Raw genomic sequence first — 12,252 nt, 5'->3', positions numbered from 1 at the left:
AAGTGTGACATCAGAATGACTTCCTGAATAGATTTGTATCATCTATATCTAATCTGCGATTTTAAAAAAGAACATTTGAACTGGGGATTTAAATCCCCCCAAAATAAAAATGAGTCACTTCCTGGTCGCCAACTTTCTCTCGCGAGATTGGTCGTTGCCTGGCAACCAATATAAACCGGCCATCAACAGTCTTCTAAATTACACTAGGTTATTTTCCGCTCTTTGGATCGTCAATTGCGGTAAGTCGTCTCGGGGTTTAAAGAGTTTTATTACAAAATGGTACTGATTTACAATGAACAGCAACATTTGAAAATTTTAGTTTCATTCGTCAACTTGAATACAGACATCTGGCTGAATATTTCTACTAAATTCTACTAAGGGATGTACTGAAAAGCCAGATCTAATTGTTAGCTGATGTAAATATTCACAGGTTGGAAATACACTACCTACAAGAGAAGACATGGCTGAATCATTGGAAGAGTTCCAGATGGTCCTCAGTGAGCTCACTGAGGGCCAAGAGGAACCAAACGTGGTCAAGATCCGTGCAGAGTATGAGAAACTACTCAATGCCCTGACTAAGTCATACAACAACGAGAAAAGGCTCATGAGCAAATGCAAGGAACTGAGTGCAGAGATGGCGTCGGCCTCAAACAAATTAGAAGCTTCCCGCAAGATTTCTCAAGACGACGAAGCAACAATGACTTCACTCAAAACGGTACGTATAACATGAGTTCAATATTGGACACGCATAGAATCAGCTAACCCCAAATCACTTCCACAGGAATTAGATAAAGCTTGGAAAATGGTGGATAATGCCTACAATAAAGAGCAAGTTCATTTGGAGACAATCAAAACTTTACAAGAAGAGGTTGCCAACTTAACACAGGTAGTGGAACAACTCAATATAGCCATTGCTAACCAAGATCAGAGGTGAGTCCAGCAACCCGCCTGTAAAAATGCTTCTAAATGCTACCGGCTGTTGATTTGTCCCCAAAAATGTCTTCTCAGCGATTTGCTGAAAATGATTGAAGACTTGACGAACGAGCGTGATCGCCTTCTGACCACCGTGGAGAGTCTCAGAGAACAGCTGAGCATCACCAGTGCAGGCAAGCAGAAAGCAGAGACTCAAAGGGAGGATGCCTTGAACACCATTTCCCAGGCAGGTACATGGGGCAAAAAGGATTGCTATGAAACCCTCCCTGTCAACCAAATTGTTCCTTTCTTTCTCTCCACGTAGCTCCAACATGAGGTTCAGTTACAACAGAATGAGATTTCCCGTGAGCAGAGGTTTAAAGACAAACTAGAAAAGGAGTTGAATGAGATGTCCCTTGACTTGGAAGCAAAAGTTCGAGAGATCCAAACAATTGAAAAGGATTTCCAAACCTCCAAGGATGAGCAGCTGAGATTAGCGCAACAATTGAAAGCAATGAAGGTCATCATCACAGACATCCATCATTTCAGTGCTTCGATTTCAATGACAGCATGAATGAATGAATGAATGAATGAATGAATGAATGAATGAATGAATGATTTCCCCCCCCCAACAGTTTGCGTTTGATAAAATCGCCAAAGATCTGGAGCTGTTGCAAAACAAAACCAACAAGCTGCAGCGCGACCGAGATCATCTTGTATCGCTCAAAGAACACCACTTTTGGGAGAATCAGAAGAATTTAAATGAGATTAAGGTGCAGAGTACACAGAGATTTTTTGGTTTTGTCTTCCTACTGCCTCTGTGTAAATTCCTCATTCCTCTTTCGCAAACACCTGTCAGGTAAAAGATGAAGCGATAAATCAGATGCGCCATGAGATTTCCAAAGAACGGAAATTGAAAGAGGCCGTCCAAAAGAAGTTCCGTTTGATGGAGGAACAGAAAGCTGACGTGGAAGTACAGAGAGGGATTCTGAAAACTCGCATCACTGGTCTAGAGAAAGGTATGCCATCTCTTAATGGGCTTTTGGAAACATGATCATGCATTGAGCTAAAGTGTCCATTATGCTAATCGCTATTCCACTGGTGAACAAAATGTGAATGAATGTGACCAAATGGGTCCAACTAAAGTGCCTGCCCAACTTGTCCTTCTACAGAGTATGAAGCTACAAAAAAGCAAATTGAAGCTGACAAGAAAATCATTGCTGACCTGACCAGGGAACGAGACATGTTGTCAAAGGTATTCTATTTCTTGATGTATTTTTGAATCCCGTAATTGTTGCTTTTATCTTAAACCCTGTTTTGTTGATTCCAATCAAAAGAACGTGTCCAAAGCTATAGATGCAGTGGAGGAACAGAAGTGCATCGTGATGGAGCTCGAGACGGACAAAAGGGTGCTACAACAAGAGATTAACGGTCACTGCGTGGATGGACAGAAATTGCGCAAGACTATCCAGGACCTGGAAAAGGAACGGGACCGCTTCATCAATGACAACAACAACCTCTTGCAAAAGGCAGGTCGTCATGTCTGATAGAAAGCTTCCTCTTTTATGAATTCATTCTGTTCTTGTTGTTGTTGTTGTTGTTGTTGTTGTTGTTTTGTCTTGCTTGAAAAGGTGCAACAAAAAGTCAATGAACTTGAAACAAGCCAGATGGCAGTCCATAACTGGAAAAAGAGAGTGGCGGAGGAAGAGCTCAAGCTGGAAAGAAAAGAGGAGCTGTTGGATTCCGTCATAACTGAAAGGAACCACTACAGCAAAAACCTCGTCGATGCTCAGGCAAGAATGATGGAGTGTGTGTGCACTTGTTTGAAGCACTTGTTTGACGGATGCGGTGCGATGCTTCCACCCTACCCAGGACGAAATTGCAAAGTTGAAGATAAAGAATAGGGCCGTGAACACCCAGAATACTCAGTTGAAGGAGGAGATAGAAACAAAAGACTCCACTATCCACAAAGAACAGCAGCACCACAAGCGCTTAGGGCGAGACAATGACAATCTCAAGGTACCATATATATATTAATTTCATTTTTGGAAAATATATTATTTCTCATTCGTTTATTCATGCATTCCAGGGACAGATGAAGACAATAACGCTGCAACTGGAGGAAGAAATTCGACGTGTTGAGAATCAGAAAGCAGAACAAGAGCGACTTCAGAAAATCATAACTGACAAGCAAATGGAATACATGCAACTGAAAAAGCAAATTGATCAAGTAAGAGATACATCATGCTTGGCGTGAATTGCAGCTCCGCATCAACTTTTGTTTGTCGGTGCCATTTCCAGGTGATCAGGGAACGGGACAACTTGGGGAAGCAGCTGCTAAAACGCGATGAAGAACGAGGTCTGTTGTACGAGAAGATTAAGATCCAGCAAGCCATCATATGCAAGAGGGACTTTCACCACAATCAGAAGCTGGAAGACATCCGACTCCTCAAATTGGAAATCAAGAGGATCAGGCGTGAAAAGATTATCTTGGACAAGGCGGTACCCAACGCAGATGATCTCAAGTAAGTAAGAAAGGAAGGAAATCAGGGCTTGGAGAGTCTTTCTTTTTTTTGGGGAACTAATTTGATCTTTGCCCTGTTGTAGACGAGAGTTGTTTGCCCTGCAAAGGGAACTCGCCAGAGAAAGGACGAGGAGCAGTGTCCTTGAGGAACAGCTAAACCCCATCAATATTCACAGATGGAGGCGACTGGAGGTAAGTCAATCCAAATGTTCTTGCCAATCAAATCCACGGTCATGGTCAGCACGTGGAAATTGATCACAGGTGGAAAATGTCCAAAGCATTAACTCATGATTGTCGACGACAGGGCAGTGACCCCTGCAAGTACGAACTGATCCAGAAGGTTCATACTTTACAGAGAAGACTTATCAACAAGACGGAAGACTTTGAAGAACAAGAATTCTTATTGCAGGTGTCATGATTATTTGATTTCCCTCAAGTGGTTGAATTGTTAAGTCTTTGATTGATTCCAATCCAAATGTTATTGTCACAGGAAAAGGAGAAGCTGTACGTAGAGCTGCAGCAACTTTTGGCTCGGCAGCCGGGCACCGAAGCACTTGAGCAGCTTCAGCATTGCCAGCGGACACTGAGGGAAAGGACCAAAAAGTTAATGGTAAGTTTGTTTTTCATATACCGCAGTTGGGATTGGAAAAAATCGCGTTTGATTCCACAGGCGCTGACTGCCGAGGTGAGAGTGCTGGATTCAAAGTTGAATGAGTACAAAAGTGAGAATCAAAAGTTGATCAATGAGATGGCTGACCTCAAGAAGAAATATTTCAATCAGAAAAAGCTACAAAGGTGAGCTCTGATGTACTTGAAGCCAGATTTACCAAATTGACATCTGCAGGCCTTTGATGATTCTGATGTCAGTTCCAAACCAAGCAAATGTTCATCTCTCTTCTTGGTATTTATTTTATTATTACTCTTTTTGTATTATTTGCTGTGTCTCATCTCAGTGACAAGTCCAAAAGCAAGGGGGAACAGTTGGTGCTACCTCAGCTCATCAACAAGCCACAATACTCTGGTGGAGGTTTCAATTTTGATGAACTTTTCAGATGATCAATGAACACTTGATTTGTTTCAAACAAACTGTGTGTGGGTGACGATCACAAAAGTCCGATTTTTCTCAGGAAGTGACCATTCTCAGCTGCCTTCAAACATAATGTTACTTCTGAAGCACTTGAATATCCAGGGACAGTGGAAAAGAAATCTTGAAAGCATTATTATTATAAGAATCTTTTTTATAGCTATTTTTATGAATCATTTTTGCTGTGTGTGTTTCCTAGCACGCAACTGTACAAGTGTGTTATTTCATGCGGAGCTTTGTGTATTTTGATTTAAAGTACACACAATACATCATTCCTAATTTACCGCTTTCTTCTAAGCCATTTGAAATAATTGTGCTCTGTCATTAAATAAAGATACTGAATGATGACGCCTCACGATTTGCTGCTATTTTTAGATTTGAAATCATATTTTGGACAGATTAGTTTTATATCTTGAGTTTTTTTTTTTTTAAATGGAATTTAAATGTATGCTATGGAGAGAAGCAGCAGCTACAAAGATGCAAAGTGATATTAAAAAAAATGGAATGAAAAATGAACCTGGGTAAGTAACATCATAAAGAGCTGCAATCATTTTATATTTAAGGTTGGATTGATGTGCTGCAACATCCCCTTCCCCCCGCCCGCCCGCCCGCCTGCCCGCCTCATGAATATGTGAGCATGAAAGCTTGCATTGACAAAGGGGAGAGAGATGCTGGTCAGGAAAGAGCAAAGCAGAGCAGGGGAGGAGAGGGGAGGGGCTGAGCTGAGCTGAGCTGAGCTGATGTCATGTTTCCTGCGCAGGCGCTGCATGAGCTGGGCTGGATGGCAAAACAAGGGACTGTGGGAGGGAGGCAGGGAGGGAGGTAGGCAGGACACATAAGGGGGGCTGAGGGAGGGAAAGGATACCGAAGGATCTTAAAGCCATTTGCTTTCTTTTTCACTCTGATTTGAATGTAGCATCCCTTCATCAGTGACATTTTCAAGCCAGCCAGCCAGCCAGCGCCTATTCTGGTCCTGCCGGCCATCAAACAGGAACATCACGTCCTCATCCACTGCAGGTAAGCAAGCATCAGTGTGAGATTCCTTTCACCATGACCGATCGGGCGGGCGGGCGGGCCGTGATTGGGATTCTTGTCTTGCATCGCCATCTTTTCATAAGGGGGCTTGTATTCATCATTTCCTCCATCTTTTATTCCTCAATTCCTGCTTCTCTTCTCTCCCTCCCCCCACATTCCTTTTTTTTTCTTCCCCCTCCCCAATGAGCTGATGACATACACTTGCTTGTCATCCATTAGTAGCTTGAAGTTGCACCTCCCTCTGCATACAAAGTGGAATCCATCTTAGGTGTTCTTAGGCATTGTGGGGGGGGAAAATAAAATAGATAAGAATAGCAAAATGATATAACAATCATAATGATAATAATAATATCAAATCAAAGGTCCCTCTGATTGTAAGCCAACTGTGATTGGCGCTTTCAATCCCTGAATAACTGTGGATCAGATTCTCAATCGAAATCTGCTGACACCCATTCAAGGCACACATTAGATGGATGATACCACAGACACGTGCATCATATTCACTCTTTTCATTTCTTATGTACACGTTAGAAACATTTTTGGTGTGAGTTTGACTCATTCATTTAAAACAGAGCTGGCAGACGTATGACTGAAACTCAGGTTATTTGCGGTAAATGAACTGTTTCTTATGAATTCATGATTCATTGGCCTTTCTTTTTATTATCTAACAATAAGAAATGACCTGCACTTAATGGTGTGATGAGGAAGCTTGATTTTTCAATATAACACTCACCATAGAAATAGAATATCTTTTTATAGAATATGTATTTTGACAAATGCGCATCAGTTTATAATGCCGTGAAGGTACTTCATTATCTGTGGTTCAGCACGAAAGCCAATTAATTGGATTCCCTTTGGGACACGGTTCCCTTCTGGTACATCCTCTTCCATTACCTCTTTGTCTAGACAACACTGTGCCATTTCTCATTAGGTTTGGAAAGACATCATTCAGTTAAATGACCATGACAGAGGAAGAATTTATTTCGCTAGAACTCAACAGCTATAAAAATAGAAACAGGACAGCTGGTGAAAGACAGACAACTTTGTATTACTCTCCGAATTTAAGATGAAGCCTCATCCCGCTTTACTGACTTCAATTCTCTTAGCCATAGCTAACGTGAGATAAGATGGCATGTAACATCAAGTAAGAAACCTTGGACCGGCATTACATTTCTTGTCCTAGCATGAAGAGAATGAGATTCTCATTTCTGCCGTCATTAAAACAGCAAAGCTAGTGATGGTGTCTCTACTGTCTCTCAACAGCTTTTGGACTCAGAAAGTGAGGGGATACCATGGAAGCCCCTCTCGTGTGTTTGGATGAGGAGTTTGAGGACCTCCGGCCTTGCCGTACGGATGAGTACGAGCACCCGGCGGTGCTCAAGCGCCCCTCTTACACCACCACCACCACCGTCCCGCTGGTCTCCATCACCCGAGAGGACTTCTCTGAGCTGGAGAACTTTTCCGAGATGATGAGCTTCAAGTCTATGGAGGACCTGGTCAACGAGTTTGATGAGAAACTCAACGTCTGCTTCCACAATTACAACACCAAGACCGAGGGCCTGGCGCCAATACGCAACCAGTCGCAAAACCAAGAGGAGGAGGAGCGGCTCCAGGATGAAGAGTGAGTCATTGCTCAGATCTAAAGACGAGTCCATTACTGCCAACAAGTATCTTAGTCCACACAAGCCTTAAAGGTTCTGAAAATTGCCGTGAGTCAAAACGTCAGTAGGAAGATTACACGCTGAATTATTCAGTGTGCAGCGTTGTGTGCTTCCCTTGTCTTTGGCCTTGCCTGCTCTGGCCTGGCCTGCCCTGGTCTGGCCTGGCCTGGCCTGCCGCAAGCGTGTGTCGTCACACTGTGCAGTGGCTGGCTATTCGGATTAAAAATAGCCTTCTTGTCGGCACGAGGAGGAAAAAAAAAGTGATACTTTTAAAAGAACGTGACTTATTCAATGATCAAGCGAGGCTCAGATGAGAGCTGACCAGGTTATGGTCAAAACACATATTGTACATACTATTAGCAGCAGGACTGAAAAACCTAAATATAAATAGACAATATAATAAAAAGCTTTTGAAGAGAATGATGCCACCGTGCTTCCAGAGTGTGTCATGAGTTGAATAATGTCCACTATGTGAGCGAGCTGAGCGTGGGCAGCACCAAGCAGGTCCTCTGAGTAGAGGAAAGAAAAAAACGCACATCTCCAAAACAAAGGCTGTTTCTCTCCCAGTTGATGTCATTCCTCCTCAAACACAGCACAAGAGAGTCCACTGGCACAAGTTTTTGTGAGCGCTATTGAATCTATTTCTCCATTTCTAGCAATTTTGCAATGTTTGTTTTATTCATGCGCTTTGTTCTTTTGCAGCCCACGGCTTTGCTCCAATGCAAATATTACGTACATTTGTTTGAATTTTCAGTGAGTGTGCTGCGAGAAAAGAGCTTCATGGACAAAAGTAGAAAACAAAGCTTGACATATTCGCTTTACTGTTCAAAGCTATTCTAAGTTTGTTTCTTTTTCCTGTTGCATTGCAGTGTGTGGGACGCTCTAACTGACAATTACATTGCCGCATGGGACGGTCCAGACTCCGAAGGATTCAACGCCAATTTTTCTGACAAAGAGGTAGGCGGGCAGCCGCACTCACATTCGCGCTGAGTGGAAAGTCAAACGATTCAAAAAACCATTCATGACATAATTCAATTCATTAAATGTTTCATTTATTAAATTAGCCATTTTTTTATAAACGAGTTATCAAGCAAATAAAGAAATGAATACATTGAAATGATTTCAAGTGAATATATAAGATTTTACAATAATTGCTGGTTTAATTATAATTAAATTGATGACAAATACCACAATGGGGAAATAATTCCTATTTCACCGGTAAACAGGATATCAAATTTCAATTTGAATCTCCAAAAACATGTCATGTCAACCACTTTCGACAACGTTCTCTTTTCTGTTTCTCCAGATCCACGAAAAAGAGGAGGAAGAAATGAATGAGAAGAACGACAATGCCAATTGTCTGAACGAAGAGCCTCTCATCACTGCAGATCAGGTTTGCGTACTTTCAATGCATTCAAATGATCAGCGTAGTATCCTCCTTTCTTTCTTTTAGGTCATTGAGGAGATAGCAGAGATGATGGAAAACTCCCCAGACCCCGGTGAAACCGAGGAAGAGGACGAGGAGGAGAGCAGTCGTTGCTCCTCCAGGACTCAGCCTTCCCTGCTGGAGGAGATCCGACATCTGTCCCAAGCCTCTAACAACAACTGCTCTTATGAAGGTTTGCAAGGCTTTTCCAATCATCCATTAGCCTTCTAAGGCAAAAAAATATATATATATAGTCCTCGTTTCCTCCCCCATCTCCTGCTCCATTCTGCAGGCCTGAGTCTGATGCCCAGCTCCACGCTAGTTGAACTCTTGCACCGCGTGGAAGCCGCCATCCGAGAGTACTCGGAGGAACTGGTCAGTCAGCTGGCGCGGCGCGACGAGCTGGAGTTTGAGAAAGAGGTGAAGAACACCTTCATCAGTGCCCTGATAGACGTGCAGAATAGGCAGAAGGAGCAGCGAGATAATAGCAAACGCCGACGCCGGGACAAAGCTTTGAGCCTGCAGGGAGGGGTGGCTCTGGTGCCCGTGCCCGTGCCGACCAACACCGGCACCGCTGCTCGTGCCGAGAAGACGCCAAGCATGCCTGTCAAGGTAAACCACATCGAAAATAGTCTGTTTTTCTCACACCTTTTATTTGGACATAATTCATCAAAATTCACGCCTTACACGTTCATAATATAAAAAATAGTATATTATATATATATATAAATATATCTCCAGGCAATGATTCTTAAATCTATATACTATTTCCTTGTGTGTGTAATGTAGATCTAAATGTTCTCATTGAATACTTGCGTTAGAGAAACGTGAAACCAGACTGCCTGTGGGTTCCTTCCTGATAATGCATCTCAAGGCCATTAGCGGATCTTCCTGGAATGATGTAGGAGACATTTGTGGAGACAACGCTTGTGTAGTTGAAGGCAAACAACCTAATGGGTTTTCCTGCTGTGCAAAGCAAAACATCACCACTGTATCTCATTTCAAGTGACACTGACTATGTCTGAATTGTGTTGATTGGTTTTGACCTGCAGCGCTTCAGTATGGAGGGACTATCCAACATCCTTCAGACGGGCATAAGACAGACCTTTGGAAGCACAGGCAGTGACAAACAGGTAGCCATCATGGCCATTGATTTCAAATCACCGTATTGAAATGAAATATTTCAGCCTCAAATGGATTGAGATCCAAAGTACTTCACCCCAAAAAATTATTAGAATAATAACATTCAAGTTTGTATTTTGATCTCATTTGATCCCAATATCAGAAGTGCTAAATTACGCAAAATGATTTGGATGGATGATCCCTCCCTTCACCCTGTTTCTAGTATCTGAACACAGTCATTCCTTATGAGAAGAAAAGCAGCCCACCATCTGTTGATGACCTGCAGATGCTAACAAAAAGTAAGTTCCTGCAAAAATACTCTTGTATTTATTGCAAACATGTTCACAGTTTTTTTTCGCCCCCATGTAGTTCTTTTTGCCATCAAAGAAGACAGCGAGAAGGTGCCTACGCTGCTGACTGACTACATATTAAAAGGTAGAAGAACTTGGATGTGATGTTTAAAAATAGGCCATGAGAAATATGACATTTCCAATATGATATCCACTGCTTTCCTTCTGCAGTTTTGTGTCCTACCTAAAGCTTGGTACCGGCAGTCAGGCGGGCAGGCAGTCAGTCAGACAGGCAGGCAGGCAGGCAGGCAGGCAGGGGCGGGGCCACAGTGTGAACTCCTCCTTTTCCTGCTGGGCCGAGCAGCATGACCCTTCTCCTCGTTGGCGGTTATTCCGCCGCCGCCACCGCCACCACCGCAGCATCAACCTTATATTCACCTCACCTATGATGATTGCTTGTTGCTGAGCTCATCCTGTCTCTCCTCGCACTTAATCATGCTTCAGCCAGCCACTGAAATATTTCAAGTGGGACAGCCAGATCCCTCTTTTAAAGGACTTCACTCATGGAGCATGACACACACACGCACACACACACACACACACCCATAACATGGTGTTTCTGCATTTTATTCCTCTGTTTTCATTCCTATTTATTCCAGCCATACTTCATGAGAGCACATTGCATTCATAAATGCCACCCCTAGCTGTATTGTTTAAATTGAACAAGTTTCTTTGATTACACAAGCCACGCACTGTTTTCTGATCACTGTAGCGGACGGAGTGAAAGAGAAAAGCATCAATTCAGGTGCAGTGCATTCTTCTGGTCTTGCTTCCTGTTCTTTAGTTGACTGTGAATACACAGTCGGTTTTGTAATCTCTTTTCATTTGTATCAAACATTTGATAGAAACTGATTTTCTACTTTGATTTGATGTCACCAGAGTGACAGCTGCTGCTGTGTATTCCGTATTAATCCGTCCGTCCGTCCGTCCGTCCGTCCACAGTTTACCTTGGATAGCGACCCTTGGTCAACTAGTCCAGCAAAGGTGCACACATTGGCATATGTGATGTGTAAATGAATCTTACATTGCTAAATTGCAAATTCTAATAAACATGCTACCCTAATCAAGTGGTGCGCATTATTTTATATGACCTGTTTCACGCCTCACCATACAGCTGGCTGAGTTGACCACTAGATGGCACTAAAGACCACTACACAATGGAAAATCCACTTTTCTAGTTTTTAAATACATTTTGTGGTGCACTCGGAGTCTCCAGGATTGTAAAACGTTTAATCTAAATTCCCCCAGGTAGCGCAGAGACACTTTTATAATCTGTTTGAGGGATATTTTTGACTCGGTTTAATTTGATCCAATTTGTCCCAGTCTTTGGGGCGGCACTACCAATCAAGGTAATTAGTGGTTGCGGGCAAATGGTTTGGCGAGTCCGCCATCTTTATTACTCAAGGATGCCAAGTGGAGCGCTCAAGATGGATTTGCTGAAAGACTTCGTTTCATTGAGGGTTCAGTTTCTTCAATCCGTGGAATCATCGGACGCAGTAAAGCGGTAAGGCGCTATGTTTTGACTTCTTGTGGATGGTTGTATTTTGAGTAGTTGTATCGGATCAACTGCATCGAAGGTGCTCTTTTAGTCTTGGTGAACACAATTGTGTTAAATGCATTCGTTGGCTTAACTTGACTGCAGTGCTTGTTTACAAGACGTGTTCATGAATATTGTGAGGGGATTTATTTTGTTACGTGTTATGTATGGTTGTCAATCAAAAAGTTTGTGGCAGAAGTAAACACTACGCCGCTTAAAAACTACAAAAATGTCTTGACAGGGGTGTGACCTACCGCTTAAAAACTACAAACATGTCTGACAGGGGTGTGACCTACCGCTTAAAAACTACAAACATGTCTGACAGGGGTGTGACCTACCGCTTAAAAACTACAAACATGTCTGACAGGGGTGTGACCTACCGCTTAAAAACTACAAACATGTCTGACCGGGGTGTGACCTATTATTATTTGCATTTAAAGAGACCGCACCAAAACGGCTTGCTCTGAGCGCTCCTCCCTCACGTTGTTCCACATGATATAGACCAGAACTGAATGAGTAAAATGTTTACTAATACACGCACACAACATAAATATAATATTGGCAGGCTGCAGCTCACAAAGTCAAATGTGTTGATGCAGCG

At 42.7% G+C, this 12,252-nt stretch overlaps 3 protein-coding genes across 5 annotated transcripts in view; all 3 read left to right on the top strand.

The window, feature by feature from the left end:
- The first annotated feature begins 36 nt into the window (after positions 1 to 36).
- LOC125981993 (cilia- and flagella-associated protein 58-like) lies at positions 37 to 4,875 on the top strand. Its single transcript, XM_049742118.1, has 17 exons — positions 37 to 715; positions 782 to 930; positions 1,009 to 1,159; positions 1,238 to 1,432; positions 1,548 to 1,685; positions 1,772 to 1,931; positions 2,085 to 2,167; positions 2,250 to 2,441; positions 2,544 to 2,705; positions 2,785 to 2,931; positions 3,002 to 3,142; positions 3,214 to 3,437; positions 3,520 to 3,628; positions 3,741 to 3,845; positions 3,927 to 4,046; positions 4,107 to 4,231; positions 4,390 to 4,875. Exons 1-17 carry the CDS (start codon positions 461 to 463, stop codon positions 4,490 to 4,492), a joined length of 2,559 nt encoding a protein of 852 aa, XP_049598075.1. The 5' UTR covers positions 37 to 460; the 3' UTR covers positions 4,493 to 4,875.
- A 439-nt stretch (positions 4,876 to 5,314) lies between these two features.
- fez1 (fasciculation and elongation protein zeta 1 (zygin I)) lies at positions 5,315 to 11,177 on the top strand. Its single transcript, XM_049742191.2, has 10 exons — positions 5,315 to 5,537; positions 6,819 to 7,176; positions 8,086 to 8,173; positions 8,523 to 8,609; positions 8,670 to 8,835; positions 8,935 to 9,254; positions 9,695 to 9,775; positions 9,988 to 10,063; positions 10,134 to 10,199; positions 10,286 to 11,177. Exons 2-10 carry the CDS (start codon positions 6,848 to 6,850, stop codon positions 10,300 to 10,302), a joined length of 1,230 nt encoding a protein of 409 aa, XP_049598148.1. The 5' UTR covers positions 5,315 to 5,537; positions 6,819 to 6,847; the 3' UTR covers positions 10,303 to 11,177.
- A 127-nt stretch (positions 11,178 to 11,304) lies between these two features.
- The window catches only part of robo3 (roundabout, axon guidance receptor, homolog 3 (Drosophila)), a 64,554-nt gene continuing 63,606 nt past the window's right edge, over positions 11,305 to 12,252 (top strand). For all 3 annotated transcript variants that reach the window (XM_049742177.1, XM_068653123.1, XM_049742178.2), the window contains exon 1: positions 11,305 to 11,618. The gene's annotated coding sequence lies outside the window, so the exon portion shown is untranslated. The remainder of the gene's footprint in view (positions 11,619 to 12,252) is intronic.

This window comes from Syngnathus scovelli, chromosome 15 (genome assembly GCF_024217435.2).
Source record: "Syngnathus scovelli strain Florida chromosome 15, RoL_Ssco_1.2, whole genome shotgun sequence".
Classification (NCBI taxonomy): domain Eukaryota; kingdom Metazoa; phylum Chordata; class Actinopteri; order Syngnathiformes; family Syngnathidae; genus Syngnathus; species Syngnathus scovelli.
The sequence above is the reverse complement of the archived record's forward strand: the minus strand, read 5'-3'. Positions and strand labels throughout refer to the sequence as shown.